The sequence below is a fragment of the Haematobia irritans genome, chromosome 1 (assembly GCF_050003625.1).
Source record: "Haematobia irritans isolate KBUSLIRL chromosome 1, ASM5000362v1, whole genome shotgun sequence".
NCBI classification, from domain to species: domain Eukaryota; kingdom Metazoa; phylum Arthropoda; class Insecta; order Diptera; family Muscidae; genus Haematobia; species Haematobia irritans.
Genome location: NC_134397.1, coordinates 232031162 through 232055892, shown reverse-complemented (window position 1 = coordinate 232055892; position 24731 = coordinate 232031162). Strand labels below are relative to the sequence as shown.

At 32.1% G+C, this 24731-nt stretch overlaps 1 protein-coding gene across 3 annotated transcripts in view; it reads right to left on the bottom strand.

The window, feature by feature from the left end:
* The window catches only part of LOC142224564 (octopamine receptor beta-3R-like), a 99044-nt gene extending 86699 nt beyond the window's left edge, over window positions 1-12345 (bottom strand). For all 3 annotated transcript variants that reach the window (XM_075294364.1, XM_075294396.1, XM_075294425.1), the window contains exons 1-2: window positions 11171-12345; window positions 3420-4635 (exon numbers count right to left, since the gene is read on the bottom strand). In XM_075294364.1, coding sequence (XP_075150479.1) covers window positions 3420-4576 — 1157 coding nt within the window. In that variant the 5' untranslated portion in view covers window positions 4577-4635; window positions 11171-12345. The remainder of the gene's footprint in view (window positions 1-3419; window positions 4636-11170) is intronic.
* Between the last annotated feature and the right edge of the window lie 12386 nt (window positions 12346-24731).

Below are 24731 nucleotides of genomic sequence, written 5' to 3'. Positions count from 1 at the left end.
TACAAAAATTTTCCACAGAAATAAAATTTAGACAAAATTTTCTATAGAAATGATATTTTCACAAAATTTCTATAGAAAATACAGAAAAATATAGAAAAATGTTGACAAAGTTTTCTATAGAAATAAAATTTTGACAACTATTTTCTATAAAATAAAATTTAGACACAATTTTCTATAGCAATAAACTTTTCACAAAATTGTTTATAGAATATTTTGACAAATTAAAATTTTGACACAATTTTCCATAGAAATACAAATTTTGACAAAATTTTCTACAAAAATAAAATTTTGAGAAAATTTTTTATAGAAATAAACTTTTGACAATATATTCTATAAAAATGAAATTTTGACACACTTTTCTATAGAAATAACATTTTCACAAAATTTTCTATAGAAATAAAACTTTGAAAATTTTTTTTAGATTTTTTAGATTTTATTGAAATTTTCATTGAATGTTGGGGTTGGCATGTAGACAAAAATCCGCTACATTATTTTTCGATATTTGGTCGGGGAGGGGGACCACCCCTTTGCCCAATTTGTTTTTTTGAAAGTTCAAACAAAACTAAACTCCCCCGACTGAAATTTTACAGAAAACATGGGTTACGAAATTTATATCAGGTTCCTGATTTTTTAATAAAAATAAAAGGGCATAGGGAGACATCCGCTCCTCTTAAGTACATACAGAAAAACAATTAAACTTTACCGAGTTACTTGAAATTTACAGAGGACTGGGGAGAGATCGTAACCTCCGTCAACTGTAAGAGTTGATACCTGATTTTGTGATATTTGGACGGAAGAGAGGCCGCCCTTTAGACTTATAATTTGATTGACATTTTCTGGGACGTTTACAAAAGATACGCTTTTCGACATCTGGTCGGGGAGGAGGTCCTCCTCTAAAACTACAAAAAAAAATTTAAGTTTTCTTGAAATTTACAAAAGCAGTGGGGGAAGGTTATGAACGAAGAGGCAACCTTCCTTGCCCCACACTTGAAGGAAAGTTTCAAGAATTTTCAGGGAAGGTTAGGGGTGTTGATATTGTATCGGGGAAAGTGACGTCCCTTTAAAACAATAGAGCACAATTTAAACATCTCCGATCTACTTGAAATTTACAGGGACGTGGCAGGAGGTGATTAAATTTATACATAATTTTTAAATTAGTATATGATTTTTCGATATCTGGTTGGGGAAGGGGAAAATTGAAATAAACTTTATCGATTTACTTCGATAGAATTTATAGGGACTATTGAGTAGTTGCGAAATTAATATAGGGTACGTGATAGTCCGATATCAGGTCGGAGTGGAGCGAAGGTGGGGAGAGGGTTCCCTTTTGTCCGTTTTTTTTTAAATTGAAAGTAGAGGGTTGTGCGTAAATGGGAACTCGGTACATAATTTTATGATTTTCGCACAGGCTTCTGCCAGACTTCTTTTTAGTCTTCTTTTTAGTAAAGAGAGGGTTCCCTTTTGTCTTTTTTTTTCTTAAGTTGAAAGTAGAGGGTTGTCCGTAAATGGGAACTCGGTACATAATTTTATGATTTTTGTACAGGCTTCTGCCAGACTTCTTTTTAGTAAAGAAGTCTTTACATGAAATTGGCAGCCAACGTAGAGAGTGCATCATTTTCCAACATTTTAGCAAATGTTAATGTGGTAAAATTTTTTACTAATTTTGTTTTTTATTGGATGGGAAACAGTAATTCTTTGTATGTTTTTATAATATAGTGCTTAATTTTCAGATATGTTGAGGAGAAGGATACCTTTCCTTGACAAACCCCACTTAAAATTCACAAGAAATATAGAAGATTGTCCAACTACTTGAATACAGAACATTATTAAAAAAAATTGGAGGAAAGGGTACACCCTCTCCCGCCGTATTTGTACCTATAAACGAAAAATCAAGTAGTCCGATTTGTTTAAAAGAATTGAAATCTTTTCGAATTTGTTTTCAGCACGAAGGATATAGTTGACTAATTTAATGCAAAATGTTCCTCCAAATACGCTTCGGAAGGCGCAGCGAAGCGGGCCGGGTTACGCTAGTATTCTATAAAAATAAAATTTTGACAAAATTTTCCAAAGAAATAAAATATAGACAAAATTTTCTATAGAAATAATATTTTCATAAAATTTCTATAGAAATAAAATTTTGACAACAATTTTCTATAAAATAAAATTTAGACACAATTTTCTATGGAAATAAAATTTTCACAAAATTTTCTATAGAAATAATAATTTCATAAAATTCTATAGAAATAAAATTTTGACAACAATTTTGTATAAAATAAAATTTAGACACAATTTTCTATAAAAATAAAATGTTGACACAATTTTCTACAGAAATAAACTTTTCACAAAATTTGTTATAGAATATTTTGACAAAATTTTCTACAGAAATAAAATTTTGACAAAATTTTCTATAGAAATAAAATTTGGACATAATTTTCTGTAGAAATAAAATTTTGACAAAGATTTCTATAGAAACAAAATGTTGATAAAATTTTTTAGTAGAAAACAAATTTTTACAAAAGAAATTAAAAAAAAAAATAGAAAAAAAATTTTGACAAAATTTACTATAGAACTAAAATTTTACTGTTTTCTCGCAAACACCTTCAGGTTGCTGTTATTTCTAAATCGCTCGTCTGGCAGCTGACAAGGTTATTCCAGTATCTGTTCTTTTTCTTTTGTTTGCAAGTTTATAAAGTTTACCCCAAAAATATTAAAATAAAATAAAATTTTGAGAAAATTTTCTATAAAAATAAATTTTTGAGAAAAGTTTCCATAGAAATACAATTTTTAGAAAATTTTCTATAGAAATAAAATTTTGCCTAATTTTCTATAGAAATACAATTTCTAGAAAATTTTCTATAGAAATAAAATTTTGCCGAATTTTCTATAGAAATAAAATTTGGACAAAATTTTCTGTAGAAATAAAATATTGACAAAATTCCTTCTGGTTAAGGGTATAAATATATTACGTGACAATCTATGGTTACAGAAATGCCTTTATTTTACTTCTCTTTGAAACGGTAGTTGAAATATAAATTTTAATTTTATTTATTAATAAAGTTATTTCTATTTCATTTGAATTAGTCCAGCATGACGTATAAGGCCCATGACGAGAATATCCCATGCTGTTGCTTTTGTAAATACAAAGAAAATTTTAAATAAAATTTTGTTGATGGTAATAAAAGGAAATCAAAACTCAATAAACCAGGATAAAGGAAATCATAGACCGCCACCCCCATCGATGGCTATCCTTATTTCCCCCTCTTTCGTTATGGAAACTCTTCCGAAACTGCGAATTTTTATACAACTAATGAAAATATTGGTATCAATGAATATATCTGGCATATTAGAAATGGGCGAGTTAAGTCTCTCCCCTTAATTATAATGGATGCATAATAACACACACACATACACATACTTACCGTAATTTACGATTACGTTGAACGGAAATTATAACCAACGCATTACCAAGAACGGCAGCCAGAATAATGGAAAAAAATATAAAGCCTTTCACAATGACTATGGACAAGTCCATCCAATTATCGTTGACGTCGTCACTACCACCACCACCAGCATTGCTACTCAGGGCAGTGCCATCATTATCGACGATACTAACATCCGATGATGAGGAATATGATGCCAACAACGACGTGGAATTCTCGTGAAGACTTAAATTGAATGCTGTGCCAAAGTAACTGGCATTGTTGTTGGTGAGAAGAATGCTATTCGGCGAGGAAATGGCTGCGTCTACAATGGATGATGTGGAACTGTAACCATCGAGATAACTATACGGCGTGGAAAATAAATTTTCATCTAAGGCATTGTTGGTGGCAGAGGAATGTGAATGAGACGACGATGAGGCTGAGGAGGAGGCAGAAATGGTGGCTGTATTTGCTGCATCGGCGGCATCGTTTAAGGTACCCGTTGTTAAAGCAGAAGTTAATGTTTTCACCGAATCATTGAAAACAGCTGGCGATGATATCGAGGGCGATGATGAGGTGTGTGATGTATTGTGGTTTGCTGTGAGCAATGGTGGCGGTGCGGAGGATGAGGACGAGGTCTGTAGATGGGTAAATTTGTGTTGCGATAAAGGTAGAGATGTTAACGCGGATGAAGACGATGTTGATGATGATGTTACGAGCGGCAATGATGATGATGATGAGTTCGTTAGAGATGTTGGCGATGTAGCACCATTGGCAGCTCTGTTTAACATGGGTATTGCAGGTTCTCGTCGTGGTGGTGGTGGTGGTTGCAATGCTTCCTTCCTCCTTAATATCTCTGTTAGGGTGGTCGATGATGCATTGGCCGCATTTTTAGAAACCACTGCAGATACGGATGTTGCTTCATTATAACCACGTTGTCGCTGTGATGATGTCTCTAACAAAGGTTGTTGCTCAAGTGTTGCTGATATGGAAGTGGGTGATGACGACGATGTGTGATTGTATGTTGACCGTCGTTGTTGGTGTGGACTGGCAGTGTTTCCGCTGTTAAATGTTTTAATTGTTGATGCCGCTATTGATTTGAGTGCTGATGTGGGCCATAATGCGTTAGTTGATGGCGTCTCGAGGAGCGACTTCATAGCCGCTATGCCCACGTTGTGATCACACACACACGTGGCCACAGATTACGTATGGGTTACTGCAAGAAAAGGGAAAAGGATGTTATATTGGGGTTTAATTTCTTCAAAGGTTATTTTTATTTTGTATTTAACTTAACGGAGGTAAATTGATTGAAAATAAATATTTTTTTTCTATTAAACTAAATGCGTTTTAATTTTAGTTTTTTATCAGATGTTATAGATAAAAGCGTGAAAATTTGGATATTAATAGATACGAATTCTCTTTTGAATATATCATATTCTGAAGAGATAAAGCTGTTTTCATTGATAGGACATTCGAATGTTCTAAGATGGAAATTCTAAATGGAAATTCGAACGTTCGAAAATGTATTTAATTTGGTAATTTTTTTTATCATACTAATTTTTATACCCTGAACTACTCTATCTTAAAATACTTTGTTATTTTAAGTTAGTGCAACACTCAGACGAGATAGACACATGGTGCCTTTAGCAATTTTGCTCAAGGCTAGTCCCTGGACCAATATAGCCATCTGTCTATGAACACATTTTTGTAATCAAAGTCTAGGTCACCGTGTTAGTCCAATCGATTTGAAATTTGGCCTATGTTTCCACACCCCGAAGGAGTCGACAGTCCCTGGATCGATATAGCCATGTCCGTCCGTTTGTCTAAGTCTAGGTCCCAGCTTAATTCCAATCGACTTGAAATTTGGCCTATGTTTGCAACGCCCAAGAGAAAACGAGATAAACACGTGGTGTCTTTAGTAATATTAATCAGGGCTGGTTCCTTGGCAGGGTTGCCACAGTTGGTAGAATTTTACCAGAAATTGGAAATTGGTAGAATTCTTAACAACTAAAGGGTGTTTGAATTTCTCAAACATCACTTATCGTAGGCAAACACATGGTGCTATCTGTACTTAAAGCAATTGTAACCATAGCGAGCTAATGCATTCTTGTTATCAATTCATGTTTATATGTTCCTATATTTAGTCTTATCTAGAGTTTAAAGTATTTATAGCTTGTGTTTACTTAGGGATTAGAAGATAAGGTATTGTAAGAATAGGCTAAGAAATATTTTGTACGATAGCAAGTAAGAAAGAAAAATTAAAAATAAAAGAAATGTGTTCATCAATCTCTACACGCAAAAACGTTTGGAAAACGTTTTTCTTTTGTTAGAGTTTTTTGAATTGCTTCGAAAATTTTAAACTTTTATCACCAAAAAATTCGTTTGTTACAAAATTTTTATTTTTTCAATAAAAAAGTTATTTTTGAAACAAAAACACAGTTTATTTCGTTTATATCAAACACTGTTCTTTTCTGACTTTAGGTCTTTAATAAGACACATTTTACAGTTCAAAATTTAATATAGTACAATGTAATGTTGAATAGTTTTCGGAATCTTCCGAACATACCTGGAGTATATGTAAAAAAAAAACTTTGGTCGAAGCAGGGATCGAACCCACGACCCTTGGCATGCAAGTCGGACGTAGCAACCACTGCTCCACGGTGTCAAATTAAATGTTTGTTTCTGTTAAATAAACATTGTTTATTCGGTTCGTGGGCGCCGCAAGCTATGCTATATATATATATATATATATATATATATATATATATATATATATATATATATATATATATATATATATATATATATATATATATATATATATATATATATATATATATATATATATATATATATATATATATATATATATATATATATATATATATATATATATATATATATATATATATATATATATATATATATATATATATATATATTCGGTTCGATTCTCCATCTAGGCGTAATGTAAACAAACAATTTAAAAATTTATAAAATCGTATAATTTCTTCTACATTGTTGGTATTACAGGAAAAGGTGTTAAGAACTAAAAACCTCGTGGATGTGAGAAAGATGTGAGGGAAAATGCAATTTGCAAGAAAACAATGTTTTTTTTGAGCTAGTCATTATGAAATTCTTTTTACATCCTGGAAAAGAATAAACGTTTATCACAAAAAGTATATACTTTTTTCTTCCAAATACACTTCCTTACAGCGAAAAGCAAATGAGAAACGAACTTTGTTTGTCTAAAATTTCGTTTGTGAGGAAAGAATTATTTTTTGCGTGTAGCGGAGCGGTAGCAGTTTATATACTAGAGTATTTCTGAAATATAGAAATAAAATTTAAAAAAAATTCTATGGAAATAAAATTTTGACAAATTTTTTTAAAAATAAAATTTTGACAAAATGTTCTATAGAATTAAAATTTGGAACAAAAAATTCTATAGATACAAAATTTTCACAAATTTTTCTATAGAACAAAAATTTTGACAAAATTTCGCATAGAAATAAAATTTTCACTATATTTTCTATAGAAATACAATTTTGATAGAAATATAATTTTGACAAATTTTTTATAGAAATAAAATTTTGATAAACTTTTCTGTAGAAATATAATGTTGACAAAATTTCTATAGAAATAAAATTTTGACAAAATGTTTAATATAAATAAAATTTTGACAAAATTTACTATAGAAATAAAATTTTGGCAAAATATTCTATAGAAATAAAATTTTGACACAATTTTCTATAGAAATAAAATTTTGACAAAATTTTCTATAGAAATAAAATTTTGACAACATTTGTTATAGAAATAAAATTTTGACAACATTTTCTATTGAAATAAAATTTTGACAACATTTTCTATAGAAATAAAATTTTGATAAATTTTTCTATAGAAACATAATTTTGACAAATTTTCTATAGAAAAAAATTTTGATAAAATTTTTTGTAGAAATATAATGTTGACAAAATTTCTATAGAAATAAAATTTTGACAAAATTTTTAATACAAATAAAATTTTGACAAAATTTTCTATCGAAATAATATTTTGTCAAAATTTTCTATAGAAATAATATTTTGACAAAATTTTCTATAGAAATAAAATTTTGACAACATTTTCTATAGAAATACAATTTTGACAAAATTTTCTACAGAAATAAAATTTGTTGTTGTTTTTTATTGCAGCTTAAAACCATATATTGACTAAACTACAAGTGTAGCTTAACCAACAGAGGAGAAGAATGTTTGTCAAATTTATTTGGGCAAAACCCTATAGACTGCAAGATGGTTGGATGGACGCACGTTTCGGAATTACCACATTCCTCATCAGCATCCTCTACTTGCAGCAAAACTATCAACCAATTATCAGAATAAATTCAGGCAGTTTATTAAACCCAACAAAAACCACACTTGAACCCTCCGAAAAAAGGTTTTGCATTGATAGCCGACTTATGCTGAAATAAATTCGAATCAAACATATCTCTTTTCCTATGCCACTGTCAAATCATCGATTTGAATTCACATGGCTGGGTTTATTTTGAGCGTGCCTCCTCTTTGCCCAAATAAATTTGACAAACATTATTTTCCTCTGTTGGTTAAGCTACACTTGTAGTTTAGTCAATGTATGGTTTTAAGCTGCAATAAAAAACAACAACAATGCTTAAAGAACAGAACCAACAATAACAAAACAAAACAAATGGAAAAAGAAGAGGAGGCACGCTAAAAAAACCCAGCCATGTGAATTCAAATCGATGATTTGACAGTGGCATAGGAAAAGAGAAATGTTTGTTTCGAATTTATTTCGGCATAAGCCGGCTATCAATGCAAAACCTTTTTTCGGAGGGTTCAAGTGTGGTTTTTGTTGGGTTTAATAAACTGCCTGAATTTATTCTGATAATTGGTTGATAGTTTTGCTGCAAGTAGAGGATGCTGATGAGGAATGTGGTAATTCCGAAACGTGCGTCCATCCAACCATCTTGCAGTCTATAGGGCTTTGCCCAAATAAATTTGACAAACATTCTTTTCCTCTGTTGGTTAAGCTACACTTGTAGTTTAGTCAATGTATGGTTTTAAGCTGCAATAAAAACAACAACAATGCTTAAAGAACAAAACCAACAATAACAAAACAAAACAAATGGAAATAAAATTTTGACAAAATTTTCTATAGAACAAACATTTTGATAAAATTTCGTATAGAAATAAAGTTTTGACAATATTTTCTATAGAGATAAAATTTTGACAACATTTGTAATAGAAATAAATTTTTGACAACATTTTCTATTGAAACAAAATTTTGACAACATTTTCTATAGAAATAAAATTTTGACAAAATTTTCTATAGAAATAAAATTTTGACAAAATTTTCTATAGAAATAAAATTTTGACAAAATTTCGTATAGAAATAAAGTTTTGACAATGTTTTTTATAGAAATAAAATTTTGATAAACTTTTCTATAGAAATGAAATTTTGATAAAATTTTCTATAGGAACATAATTTTGACAAATTTTGTATAGAAATAAAATTTAGATAAAATTTTCCGTAGAAATATAATGTTAACAAAATTTCTGTAGAAATAAAATTTTAACAAAATTTTTAATACAAATAACATTTTGACAAAATTTTTAATACAAATAAAATTTTGACAAAATTTCCTGTAGAAATAAAATTTTGACAAAATGTTCAATAGAAATAAAAATTTGACACAATTTTCTACAGAAATAATATTTTGACAAAATTTCGTATATAAATAAAGTCTTGACAATATTTTCTATAGAAATAAAATTTTGATAAACTTTTCTAAAGAGATGAAATTTTGATAAAATTTTTTGTAGAAATATAATGTTGACAAAATTTCTATAGAAATAAAAAATTTGACAAAATTTTTAATACAAATAAAATGTTGACAAATTTTTTAATACAAATAAAGTTTTGACAAAATTTTTAATACAAATAAAATTTTGACAAAATTTTTAATACAAATAAAATTTTGACAACATTTTCTATAGAAATAAAATTTTGACAACATTTTTTGTTTAAATAAAATTTTGACAAGATTTTGATAAAATTTGTTATAGAATTAAAATTTTGACAAAATTTTTTATAGGTATAGAATTTTGATAAAATTTTCTATAGAAATAAAATTTGGACAAAAATTTTCTATAGAAATGAAATTTTGAAAGTGTAGCTTAACCAACAGAGGAAAAGAATGTTTGTCAAATTTATTTGACAAAATAAAAATAAAATTATTTTTCTATAAAAATAAAATTATTTTTCTATAAAAATAAAATATTGACAAATTTTTCTATAGAAATAAAATACTGATAATTTTTATTTTAAATAAAATTAGGACATATTTTTCTATAAAAAAAAAAATTGCGAAATAGGATTTTTTGTTTGGTAGTTTTTGCATAAAATTTGCTCCAAATGTTGGTAGATTATGTTTGCCCCGAGTGGCAACCGTGTTCCCAGGAACAACAGAGGAAAAGTATGCTTTTTTCTGTAAATATGTCAATAATATCGCAATATCGCTGAAGATATTTTGAGTTTTCAAAAAATATTGACCTTGTCTGTTTTTTAGTGTAAACAGCTGTTGTTTGGATTGTTATATGCGTTTTAATGGGTGGGTGTATGATACGCTGGTATAGAGAAAACAGTTTTAGAGTCATAAAAAGTGAATTTATACGGAGTAAAGACTGAGTTATATATTAATGGTATTAATAGAATTGTACTTTAAATAAAAACAAAAAAACGATAACAACACCAGAAATGAAACACCGAAATGTGAATATCAGATTGGATCGAAATCCATGCCATAGTGGTAGAAAACTTACTCAAAAGCTGAACATATTGTGAGAACAAATGCAACACATATTGTCACAATTGCCCAAAGTTGCTCACAGGCAACATTCTCTACCGCCCAAACGGATGGGCGTGGCGACCCGAAATTTTGGCAAGACGCTTCTTAAATGCCATGAACATGACTAAAAGTATAAAAAAAAAAATTTAGCGATACCGATAAAAATTCGGGGTCGAAAGGATTAAACAACAGTATTTTTAAGGCCACAACATATCGATTTGATGGTTTATCCGTCGTAAAGTCCAGACTTGGAACAGGAAAAAATGATTCCCATACGTAAAAAAATAAAATCAGAGGTCAAGTTTTGTTGACACCTAAAGAGGCGGTTGTTGCATTCAGAATGCATGCTTTGGAGATACCTGAATTAGAGTGGCAAAAGTGCCTCGACAATTGGTTCAAATGCATGTATAGACATGTATATATCTTAATGAGGAATATGAAAAACAATAAAGTGATTTTTGATTATCAATATTTGTTTTCGTTCTCTATTCGCGAAATATAAAATACAACCCTCTCAAAATTTATTTTGAGTAATGAGAGCTACTGCCTTCAAACAGTACAACTAAGTGAAACGATTTTTCTCTCTAGCACGATTTTATAAATTTTACATTCAAGTAAAGATCAATCTCCTTTTGTTTTGAGAACTTTTCATGCTACTTTTTCAATTTCAATAAAGTAGTCCTAACTTTTATTAATGTTCAATCATAAGTTAGCGAGACGGAGATTATAAGTTTGAGTAAAATCATCAACCTTCGGCCTGCTTTTTTCCAATGCCCTTGATTTGCAAGTGTCGGAAAGAAGACAAAAGTAGACAAAATTCCATTACGCCCCATTCTCATACAATTCCGATGGTTTTTTTAAATAAAAAAAAAATATATCTTTGATTACTTACTTGATGATATCACAGTAATTTCCGTCGTAAGAAATTAATGGAGGCGTTGCTCGTTACTATTGAACCTGCAAAGGTGATGCCTGTAACCATAATCACATGACGAATTAAATTAAATTGGAATGTGTATCGAATAACCGATAATAAGAACGATTGTCTTGACAGATGATTTGATTTTGATTGTGGCGTTTTTCGTTACACGATGATGATGATGATGAGGATAAATTAATCGCATACACACACACACACAAATAATTACTTTTTATTGAATGTAGGATTTACTTTTGTTAATCTTCTTCGATTTATTGCTGTTATTTTTTCATCAAAATTAAATTGTGTTTTGTGTGATTTTGCTGCTATTACTGCTTTGATTTATATTGGCCTAGTGATTGTAATCATTTCATTTAATTCATTCTAATTTTAAATAACTTCCACGTGTTCCTCTTTTTTTTTTTGATTTGGATACGGTGGTTTAATTTCAGTGAATATTTATCTTTGTGGTGGTATGGTCATTTCGTCTTTCTCTATTCGAGTTATTAGCATCGGCAAGGTCCTTGTGCAAATGACAGTTATTCATCAAAATGGTTGTTATCTTCATTTGCATCTTCTTGGAATTCATCAACGAAATCATCAACGGCATCATCGAAAGTTTTGTTCATTTCTGGCTTGGCATGTGGATGGCTTTTCATTTCCTAGCCATTAAGAATTCTAACCGCAAAGACCAAATCTTCATGAATGGTGGCGGCGTCAATATCATCGTCATTGGCATCAGCATCAGCATCGCTATTGCCATAGATTTCAATGAAGCCATTTAAATGTTTTTTTGTTTTCGTCTCATTATTCTTGAAGTGCTTGACTTAGATTCTCATTCATTTGTTTTTGTTTTGCTTCGATTGAAAACTCCCTTTGGGATGATGTTTTTTTGCTGGTATTATTGTTGCTCTTCTCTCTGAGTGAGTGGGTGGATGGCTGGTTGTGTGTTGTGTTTGAGGTTTGCTCTCTTCCTTTGTCATTTGTGTTTCAGTTTCCGATAGCCGCTAACCGACAATGTTGTTATTTCAGTTGATTCGTTCTTTTGATTGAAGAATTAATGATGGTAAATCACTTCATTGAATGATTGAATTTTTGTGTCTGTCTGTCCTGTTTTTCCCCATTGCCTTATGTTGTCTTTAATTAAAATCAATGAATCTGCAAGGAGACCACAAAAAATAGAGAAGGAGAGAGTGAGTGATTGAGTGCGTGAGACATACAGAGCGAAGTTATGTGCAAGTAAGACACAGAATTGAATGATTTGCTTATAATAATTACATGATTTTCAGATTTATGTTATATATAATCGTTGTTCGTTTTTTTTTTGCTTGCAATATTTTAACATACACAAATTTATTTTTCATTTTTTTTTGTTGGGAGCTTGCCTGATTAGCAGTGTTGCCAGTATTTTTCGGGCTCTTGTGCCCAAAATAAGACGCTTTCATCCCCAACAATCCCCAATTTAATTTAAAATTCCCCACAAAAATCCCCAATACTGTTTTTGGCAAGTTTTTTGAAAAAGGTAATAGGCTCTGCTGTAAAAAATCCGTCATAATCTAAAAATTGTAAAAATATGAAATTTTTGTATTTATACCAGTTTGAAAGTTACAATCCAAAAAATTAGACGGGTGATCAAAATATTATATAATATGTGTCTTATGCAAATCATCTTCTAAATGGCCGAGAAATAAAAAAAAAGAGTTGGGTCAACATGTATGAATAGATAAGAAATAAAATTGGGTGATCGATCACCGTTGGCGTTGTTGTCCTGTTATGAACTCTATTACATATGTTTTATATATATTTTCCAAATCAGTGATGTATGCAGGTAAGGGTCCAACACTTCGACCCAAGTCTTTACGAAATAATTTCACAATAGTAAACAATTTCTTAGAAACAAAGTAAATGGTAAAGTAGCTCTTGGAATAGAATTTTTTTTCATATTTTGAAGATTCTCTGTACTTCTTTAAGCCCCTTTTTAAGCATATAGATGTAAAGAATTTCATATAAACCATAACTCAAAACCTGATTTGTTATACTGACCAGAATTCCCCGCAAAAATCCCCAAATTTGTGGAAATTCCGCACCAAATCCGCAAGTCCCCAACACAAAAATTTTGTCCCCATCCACGAAAAATATCCCCGATTTGGGGAAAAATCCCCAATACTGGCCAAGCAGTGTTGCCAGTATTGGGGATTTTTCCACAAATTGGAGATATTTTTTTTTTGGTGAATGGAGACGAAATTTCTGAGTAGGGGACATGGGGATTTGGTGAGGAATTTCCATGAATTTGGGGATTTTTTCGAGATATCGTTTTAATCTTTCTAACAAAATTTTTTTTCTATAGGAAATTTTGTCAAAATTCTATTTATATTGACAATTTTGCCAAAATTTTATTTCTATAGAAATTTTTGTCAGAATATTATTTCTATAGAAAATTTTGTCTAAATTTTATTTCTGTAGAAAATTATTTAAAAATTTTATTTCTATATAGAAAATTGTCTCAAAATATTATTTTTGTATAGAAAATTTTCTAATTTTTTATACCATCCACCATAGGATGGGGGTATATTAACTTTGTCATTCCGTTTGTAACACATCGAAATATTGCTCTAAGACCCCATAAAGTATATATATTCTGGGTCGTGGTGAAATTCTGAGTCGATCTGAGCATGTCCGTCCGTTCGTCTGTTGAAATCACGCTAACTTTCGAACGAAACAAGCTACCGACTTGAAACTTTGCACAAGTAGCTGTTATTGATGTAGATCGGATGGTATTGCAAATGGGCCATCTCGGTCCACTTTTACGTATAGCCCCCATAATTTGGTACATGGTGTTAGTATATGGGCTCTAACAACCATGCAAAAATTGGTTCATATCTGTCCACTTTTACGTATAGCCCCCATATAAACGGACCCCCAAATTTGGCTTGCGATCGCTCTAAGAGAAGCAAATTTTATCCGATCCGGCTAAAATTTGGTACATGGTGTTAGTATATGTTCTCTAACAACCATGCAAAAATTGGTCCATATCGGTCTATAATTACGTATAGCCCCCATATAAACCGATCCCCCGATTTGGCTTGCGGAGCCTCTAAGAGAAGCAAACTTCATCCGATCCGGCTGAAATTTGGTACATGGTATTGGTATATGTTCTCTAATGACCATGCAAAAATTGGTCCATATCAGTCCATAATTATATATAGTCCCCATATAAATCGATTCCCAGATTTGTCCTCCGGAGCCTCTTGGAGGAGCAAAATTCATCCGATCCGGTTGAAATTTGGAACATGGTGTTAGAATGTGGTCTCTAATAAACACGCAAGAATTGGTCCATATCGGTCCATAATTATATATAGACCCCATATAAATCGATTCCCAGATTTGTCCTCCGGAGCCTCTTGGAGGAGCAAAATTCATCCGATCCGGCTGAAATTTGGAACATGGTGTTAGAATGTGGTCTCTAACAAACACGCAAGAATTGGTCCATATCAGTCCATAATTATATCTAGCCCCCATATAAACCGTTCCACAGATTTGATCTCCGGAGCCTCTTGGAGGAGCAAAATTCATCCGATCCGGTTGAAATTTGGAACATGGTGTTAGAATGTGGTCTCTAATAAACACGCAAGAATTGGTCCATATCGGTCCATAATTATATATAGACCCCATATAAATCGATTCCCAGATTTGTCCTCCGGAGCCTCTTGGAGGAGCAAAATTCATCCGATCCGGCTGAAATTTGGAACATGGTGTTAGAATGTGGTCTCTAACAAACACGCAAGAATTGGTCCATATCAGTCCATAATTATATCTAGCCCCCATATAAACCGTTCCACAGATTTGATCTCCGGAGCCTCTTGGAGGAGCAAAATTCATCCAATCCGGTTGAAATTTGCAACGTGGTGTTAGTATACGGCCGCTAATAACCATGCCAAAATTGGTCCATATCGGTCTATAGTTACATATATAGCCGATCGCCAATTACACAAAAATTGGTCCATATCGGTTCATATTCAAAAATAATGTACCAATAGTTAGTTTTATGGAAAACATTGTCAAAATGTTATTTCTATAGAAAATTGTGTCAAAATTTTATTTCTATAGAAAATTTTGTCAAAATTTTATTTCTATAGAAAATTTTGTAAAAATTTTATTTCTATAGAAAATTTTGTCAAAATTTTATTTCTGTAGAAAATTTTGTCCCCATCCACGAAAAAATATCCCCGATTTCTGAGTTGGGGACATGGGGATTTGGTGAGGAATTTCCATAAATTTGGGGATTTTTTCGAGATATCGTTTTAGTCTTTCTAACAAAATTTTGTTTCTATAGGAAATTTTGTAAAAATTCTATTTATATAGACAATTTTGCTAAAATTTTATTTATATAGAAAATTTTGTCTAAATTTCATGACTGTAGAAAATTATTTCAAAATTTTATTTCTATAAAAATAAAATTTTTACTAAATTTCCTATAGAAATAAAATTTTGAGAAAATTTTCTCAAAATTTTATTTTTGTATAGAAAATTTTCTCATTTTTTTTATATACACTGAAAAAAATATTTACGTGATATTAAAGATTGCAGAACCTAAATTTTTGTATGCGAAATTTACAAAATATTAAGGAAAAATTTCTTTAAAATAATGAAATTTAATTAAAATAAAGTTTATCATCTTTGCTTCAAAAATTTTTTTCATTACATTTAGGACACATAACAGGTTGGCTGAAAGTCCCCGGTCTAACAAAGAAAAACACTTTTTTTTTGTTAAAATTCGTTTTTATTATTCCACATAGTTCCCTTCAAGAGCAATACAACGATTATAAGGACCTTCCAATTTGTTGATACCATTTTGGTAGTACTTCTTCGGTTTTGCCTCAAAATAGGCCTCAGTTTCGGCGATCACCTCTTCATTGCAGCCAAAGTTTTTCCCTGCGAGCATCCTTTTGAGGTCTGAGAATAAGAAAAAGTCGCTGGGGGATCTGGAGAATACGGTGGGTGGGGAAGCAATTCGAAGCCCACTTCATGACTTTATGCCATCGTTCTCAATGACTTGTGGCACGGTGCGTTGTCTTGGTGGAACAACACTTTGTTCTTCTTCATATAGGGCCGTTTTGCCGCGATTTTGACCTTCAAACGCTCCAATAACGCCATATAATAGTCACTGTTGATGGGTTTTCCCTTCTCAAGATAATCGATAAAAATTATTCCATGCTCATCCCAAAAAACAGAGGCCATTACTTTGCCAGCGGACTTTTGAGTCTTTCCACGCTTCGGAGACGGACAGTGACATTGGAAAAGAGATATGTTTGCTTCGAATTTATTTCGGCATAAGCCGGCTATCATGCAAAAAGTGTGGTTCATTGTTTGGTTTAGCGAACTGCCTGAATTTATTCTGATAATTGGTTGATAGTTTTGCTGCAAGTAGAGGATGCTGATGAGGAATGTGCTAATTCCGAAACGTGCGTCCATCCAACCATCTTGCAGTCTATAGGGCTTTGCCCAAATAAATTTGACAAACATTCTTTTCCTCTGTTGGTTAAGCTACACTTGTAGTTTAGTCAATGCATGGTTTTAAGCTGAAATCAAAAAACAACAACAAAATTTTATTTCTATAGAAAATTTTGACAGAATTCTATTTCTATAGAAAATTTTGTCTAAATTTCATGTCTGTAGAAAATTATTTCAAAATGTTATTTCTATAAAAATAAAATTTTTACTAAATTTCCTATAGAAATAAAATTTTGAGAAAATTTTATTTCTATAGGAATTTTATTTTTGTAGAATTTTTTTTCAAAATTTTATTTCTACGTAGAAAATTTTCTCAAAATTTGTTTTTTTTTATATAAAAAATTTTCTCAAAATATCATTTCTATATAGAAAATTTTGTGAGAAAATTTATGAAGTACCTCTTTACAAAACCTACCAAACCATCAAAAAATCTACCAATCTACCACTTAATTCTACCAAATTTGGCAACGTGTCTAACACCTAATTTTACTACTTGAATATTTAGAAGTAAATTTTCGTTCATAAATACAAGGTGACCATTTTCATACCTCCAGCATTTTGAAGACGATCACCAGTCTCTTGTTGTTGTTGTGTGTTTGATCTTATTGTAGCTTTCTGGATTTCATAAAATTTTAATTTTTAAATTATTACTGATTTTCTACAGCAGAACCTTTTGCTTTGTTTTTTTTTTCAAAAACTTGTCAAAAATGTATTGGGGTTTTTTGTGAAGAATTTAAGTTTAAATTGAGGATTTTTGGGAACGAAGACATCATAATTTGGGGACAAGAGCCAGAAAAATACTGGCAACACTGTTGCCAAACCTAATTATAACTGCTGTGGGGGAATATCAATTAATTGTAATGTCACCTTTTTTGTTTGGATTATATATCCACACCTATACATTGATTTATATTAAGCCAGAGGATTTAATTATAATGTAATTTTTGTGCGAAAGATAAAAATATATGATAATTAATTCCTACATGTGTAGGTATATTTACACATGCCATTTTGAAAAGATAATTCATAAAAAAGCCAATAACAATGCAAACAGAAATACTCTTCCCCTGCTAATAAATGATATTTTAAACAATCGGAGACTTTCTTTGTTTTTACAGGTATTTCTTTGGAACAGGCATTTCTTTGGAATCGTTCATGCTTTTAGTTCAGTGTGGTGTGGGGTACGTTAGATTTGGCCAGGCCGAATTTTTGATTGTATATACTTGGGTTTTCTTTGCAATCTTGGTAGTATCCTCCTGTAATATTTGCTTACTTTTTATGCTCAATTGAGTTAGTTATTTTTATTAAACCATCAGCATTACGAGAGATGAACCTTCGAAGATCCTAGCTGCTAATAAAATTCAATTCCACAGATTTAAAGACCCATTTGCCTTGGTTTTTGTTTTGGTTTTTCTTTTAGCTGTTTTCAGCAATTTACCCAAGAAAGGGTCAAAGTAATCATATTTAGTATGTCAATAAGCAGTTTTTTCCTTGAAACTCCATTTTGCTTTTGTAATCCAGCAATAATCGTAAAAATGATTTGAGTGGTTAGCAGCAACCGTTATGGATAAATGAAATAGAATTTTTGGCAACGTTTTTACAAAGAGTTAAACCCCAACACCTTTTTCTAATATCCTCAGTGGACGATAATGATTAAACGGGTAAATATTACGAAGGTTTGAAAAAATATTTCATTGCCTTCTATGAAAATTTAGGTATATGCAAAAAAAAAAAAATCAAAGGAAAGGAAACAATAAAACTTTAATCTGGGCTGTTTTTTTGAGTCTGACAGACCTAAAGTAAGTGGTTGACACCAGCGTAGGGAATGAAAATTACTTGTGATCGTATATCGAAAAAAAAAATATTTGCGTGGTATTAAAGATTACACAACCTTAATTTTAGGATGCGTGATTTACACATTATTAAGGACAAATTTCTTGAAAATAAAGATTAAAATAATTACAATAATCTTTATAATTTTTATTTCAATTTTTTTAAATTAAATTTAGTAAAATTTTTTTTTGAAATTTGTTAAAAAATTTCGTTAAAGTCGTAAGGCAATATTTATTTAAAGTAACAATAACATAACAAAAAAAGTATATACGGCCGTAAGTTCGGCCAGGCCGAATCTTATGTACCCTCCACCATGGATTAAGTAGAAACTTCTACGAAAGACTGTCATCCACAAATTTCAACTCACATGGTTGTTAAATATCATATACTACCACCACGTACCAAATTTCAACCAGATCGGATGAATTTTGCTTCTCCAAAAGGCACCGGAGGTCAAATCTGGGGATCGGTTTATATGGGAGCTATATATTATTATGGACTGATAGGAATAAATTCCTGCATGGTTGTTGGATACCCTATACTAACATCACGTACCAAATTTCAACCGAATGGGAAGAATTTTGCTCTTCCAAAGTGCTCCGGAGGTCAAATCTGGGGATCGGTTTATATGGGGCCTATATATAATTATGGACCGTATATTAACTATATATTAACATCACGTACCAAATTTCAACTGAATCAGATGAATTTTGGTCTTCTAAGAGGCTCCGGAGGTCAAATCTGGTGATCGGTTTATATGGGAGCTATATATAATTATGGACCGATATGGACCAATTTTTGCATGGTTGTTAGAGACCATATACTAACACCATGTACAAAATTTCAGCCGGATCTGATGAAATTTGCTTCTCTTAGAGGCTCCGCAAGCCAAATCTGGGGATCGGTTTATATGGGGGCTATATATAATTATGGACCGATGTGGACCAATTTTTGCACGATTGTTAGAGATCATCTGCTAACACCATGTACCAAATTTCAGCCGGATCGGATGAAATTTGCTTCTCTTAGAGGATCCACAAGCCAAATCTGGGGATCGGTTTATATGGGGGCTATATATAATTATGGACCGATGTGAACCAATTTTTGCATGGTTGTTAGAGACCATATACTAACACCATGTACCAAATTTCAGCCGGATCGGTTGAAATTTGCTTCTCTTAGAGGCTCCGCAAGCCAATCGGGGGATCGGTTTATATGGGGGCTATATGTAATTATGGACCGATATGAACCAATTTTTGCATGTTTGTTAGAGACCATATACTAACACCATGTACCAAATTTCAGCTGGATCGGATGAAATTTGCTTCTCTTAGAGGCTCCGCAAGCCAATCCGGGGATCGGTTTATATGGGGGCTATATGTAATTATGGACCGATATGAACCAATTTTTGCATGTTTGTTAGAGACCATATACTAACACCATGTACCAAATTTCAGCCGGATCGGATGAAATTTGCTTCTCTTAGAGCAATCGCAAGCCAAATTTGGGGGTCCGTTTATATGGGGGCTATACGTAAAAGTGGACCGATATGGACCAATTTTTGCATGGTTGTTAGAGACCATATACTTACACCATGTATCAAATTTTAGCCGGATCGGATGAAATTTGCTTCTCTTAGAGCAATCGCAAGCCAAATTTGGGGGTCCGTTTATATGGGGGCTATACGTAAAAGTGGACCTATATGGACCAATTTTTGCATGGTTGTTAGAGACCATATACTTACACCATGTATCAAATTTTAGCCGGATCGGATGAAATTTGCTTCTCTTAGAGGATTCGCAAGCCAAATTTGGGGGACCGTTTATATGGGGGCTATACGTAAAAGTGGACCGATATGGACCAATTTTTGCATGGATGTTAGAGACCATATACTTACACCATGTATCAAATTTTAGCCGGATCGGATGAAATTTGCTTCTCTTAGAGGATTCGCAAACCAAATTTGGGGGACCGTTTATATGGGGGCTATACGTAAAAGTGGACCGATATGGCCCATTTGCAATACCATCTGACCTACATCAATAACAACTACTTGTGCCAAGTTTCAAGTCGATAGCTTGTTTCGTGCGGAAGTTAGCGTGATTTCAACAGACGGACGGACGGACATGCTAAGATCGACTCAGAATTTCACCACGACCCAGAATATATATACTTTATGGGGTCGTAGAGCAATATTTCGATGTGTTACAAACGGAATGACAAAATTAATAAACCCCCACCTATGGTGGAGGGTATAAAAAAGGCCGATTAAATACGTATATAATTCAGTTTTATAAACTGTTCTATGAAATAAAATTTTGACAAAATTTTCTATATTAATAAAATTTTGACAGAATTTTCTATAGAAATAAAACGTTGGTAGATTATTTTTGGCGTTATGGACCAATTTTTGTTTGAGTGGGGATCGGCTATATATAACTATAGACGGATATGGACCAATTTTGGCATGGTTGTTAGCGGCCATATACTAGCATAATGTACCAAATTTCAACCGAATCAAATGAATTTTGCTCTTCCAAGAGACTTCGGAGTTCAAATCTGGGGATCGGTTTATAGGGGGGCTATATATAATTATGGACCGATATGGACCAATTTTTGTATGGTTGTTAGATACCATATACTTACACCACGTACCAAATTTCATTCGGATCGGATGAATTTTGCTCCTCTAAAAGACTCCGGAGGTCAAATCTGGGGATCGGTTTATATGGGGGCTATATATTATTATGGACCGATATGGGCCAATTTTTTCATGGTTGTTGGAGACCATATACTAACACCACGTACCATATTTCATACCGATCGGATGAAATTTGCTTCTCTAAAAGGCTCCGCAGGCCAAATCTGGGGGTCTGTTTATATGGGGGCTATACAAAAAAGTGGTCCAATTTGGCCCATTTGCAATACCATCTGACCTACATAAATAACAACTACTTATGCCAAGTTTCAAGGCGATAGCTTGTTTCGTTCGGAAGTTTGCGTGATTTCAACAGACGGATGGACGGACATAGCTAGATCGACTTAGAATTTCACCACGAGAATATATATACTTTATGGAGTCTTAGAACAATATTTCGATGTGTTACAAACGGAACGGCAAAGTTAATATACCTCACCCTGTGGTGGTGGGTATAAAAATATTTTTTGGCTCATGCCCTTAAGATCGGTCGGGCCGAATCCCAGCAAAAAAAAAATGGAAGTTCTTTCAAAGGCACAACTTTAAAAGCACTTCCAAAAATGTCCTCCCAAAGATGTTTCTTATTTTAACAGCACAGGAACTTCATTTAATTCAATTTTTTATACCCTCCACCATAGGATGGGGGTATATTAACTTTGTCATTCCGTTTGTAACACATCGAAATATTGCTCTAAGACCCCATAAAGTATATATATTCTGGGTCGTGGTGAAATTCTGAGTCGATCTAAGCATGTCCGTCCGTCCGTCCGTCTGTCCGTCTGTCCGGCCGTCCGTCCGTCTGTGGAAATCACGCTAACTTCCGAACGAAACCAGCTATCGACTTGAAACTTGGCACAAGTAGATGTTATTGATGTAGGTCGGATGGTATTGAAAATCGGCCATATCGGACCACGTTTACGTATAGCCCCCATCTAAACCGATCCCCAAATTTGGCTTGGGGAGCCTCCCGGAGCAGCAAAATTCATCCGATCCGGTTGAAATTTGGTACCTAATGTTAGTATACGGCCTCTAACAACCATGCAAAACTTGGTCCATATCGGTCCATAATTATATATAGCTCCCATATAAACCGATCCCCAGATTTGACCTCCGGAGCCTATTGGAGGAGCAAAATTCATCCGATCCGGTTGAAATTTAGTACATGGTCTTAGTATACGGTCTCTAACACCCATGCAAAAATTGGTCCATGTCGGTCCATAATTATATATAGCCCCCATATAAACCGATCCCCAGATTTGACCTCCGGAGCCTCTTGGAGGGGAAAAATTCATCCGATCCGGTTGAAATGTGGTACCTGATGTTAGTATACGGTCTCTAACAACCATGCAAAAATTGGTACATATCGGTCCATAATTATATATAGCCCCCATATAAACCGATCCCCAGATTTGACCTCCGGAGCCTCTTGGAGGGGAAAAATTCATCCGATCCGGTTAAAATGTGGTACCTGATGTTAGTATACGGTCTCTAACAACCATGCAAAAATTGGTCCATATCGGTCCATAATTATATATAGCTCCCATATAAACCGATCCCCAGATTTGAACTCCGGAGCCTCTTGGAGGAGCAAAATTCATCCGATCCAATTGAAATTTAGTACGTGGTGTTAGTATATAGTCTCTAACAACCACGCAAAAATTGGTCCATATCGGTTCATAATTATATATAGCTCCCATATAAACCGATCCCCAGATTTGACCTCAGGAGCCTCTTGGAGGAGCGAAATTCATCCGATCCAGTTGAAATTTGGTACATGGTGTTAGTATATGGTATCTAACAACCATGCAAAAATTGGTCAATATCGGTCTTTAGTTATATATAGTCGATGACTTATTACACAAAAATTGGTCCATATCGCCAAAAATAATCTACCAAAACTTTATTTCCATAGAAAATTTTGTCAAATTTTATTACTATAGAAAGTTGTGTCAAAATTTCATTTCTATAGAAAGTTTTGTCAAACGTTTATTTCTATAGAAATGTTTGTCAAAATAGAAACCATAGAAAGTTTTGTCAAAATGTTATTTTTATATAAAATTTTGTAAAAAATTTATTTCTGTAGAAAATTTTGTCAACATTTTATTTCTATACAAAATTTTGTCAACATTTTACTTCCATAGAAAATTTTGTCAACATTTTATTTCTATAGAAAATTTTGTCAAGTTTTTATTTCTATAGAAAATTTTGTCAAAATTTTATTTCTATAGAAAATTTTGTCAAGTTTTCATTTCTATAGAAAATTTTGTCAAACTATATTATATACGTATTTAATCGGCCTTTTTTTGTTTAATATATACCCCGTATGGGCTAACTTACAATTTAGAAGACAGTGTTAAAAAGTTTTACGATACCTTGCCATCGGCAAGTGTTATCGCAACCCAAGTAATTCGATTGTGGATGACAGCCTTTAGTAGAAGTTCCTACGCAATCCATGGTGGAGGGTACATAAGATTCGGCCTGGCCGAACTTACGGCCGTATATAAAGGGTGATTTGTTAAGAGCTTGATAACTTTTTTAAAAAAAAAAAAACGCATAAAATTTGCAAAATCTCATCGGTTCTTTATTTGAAACGTTAGATTGGTCCATGACATTTACTTTTTGAAGATAATTTCATTTAAATGTTGACCGCGGCTGCGTCTTAGGTGGTCCATTCGGAAAGTCCAATTTTGGGCAACTTTTTCGAGCATTTCGCCCGGAATAGCCCGAATTTCTTCGGAAATGTTGTCTTCCAAAGCTGGAATAGTTGCTGGCTTATTTCTGTAGACTTTAGACTTGACGTAGCCCCACAAAAAATAGTCTAAAGGCGTCAAATCGCATGATCTTGGTGGCCAACTTACCGGTCCATTTCTTGAGATGAATTGTTCTCCGAAGTTTTTTTTTCATATTTTTAATGGGTAAATTTAACTTTTTTTGTTTCAAATATATTAAAAACAGAGTAAAAATTAATAACAAATTATTCAAAATTCCTCGATAAAAATGCAAATGTCTCCAATCGCGAAAATGATTGTATCAATCACAGTTTTAATTGGACATTAAAAAAATACTTGATTAAAAACTTCATTGATCTCATTAGCAAATTTAAATTAATTTCTTAATTGATTCAAATCAGAATTTAATTGAGTTTGTTTGCACAACTCAATTAATTTGTTCATTAAAAACTTAACTATTTTGAATTACTTTCTTAACTGGCTTAGTGTTTTTAGTTTAATTAGAAAATTGAGTATTTGAAATAAATTTTTAGTTAAAAATTAAAAAAAAATCCATTACTTTTGTTTAAGTGATTTACTCTTCAGAGATTGATTAAAAAGTTAATTGTATCAATTAATTTTTTAATTAAAAATTTTTATATTTTCTATCATTGACTTAATTAACTTAATGTTTTTTTATCTTGTTTAAATTGTATGAATTAATTTTTCATTGAAAAAATTTTCAACTTCAATCAACTTTTTAATTGGAAATATTTTGGTGATA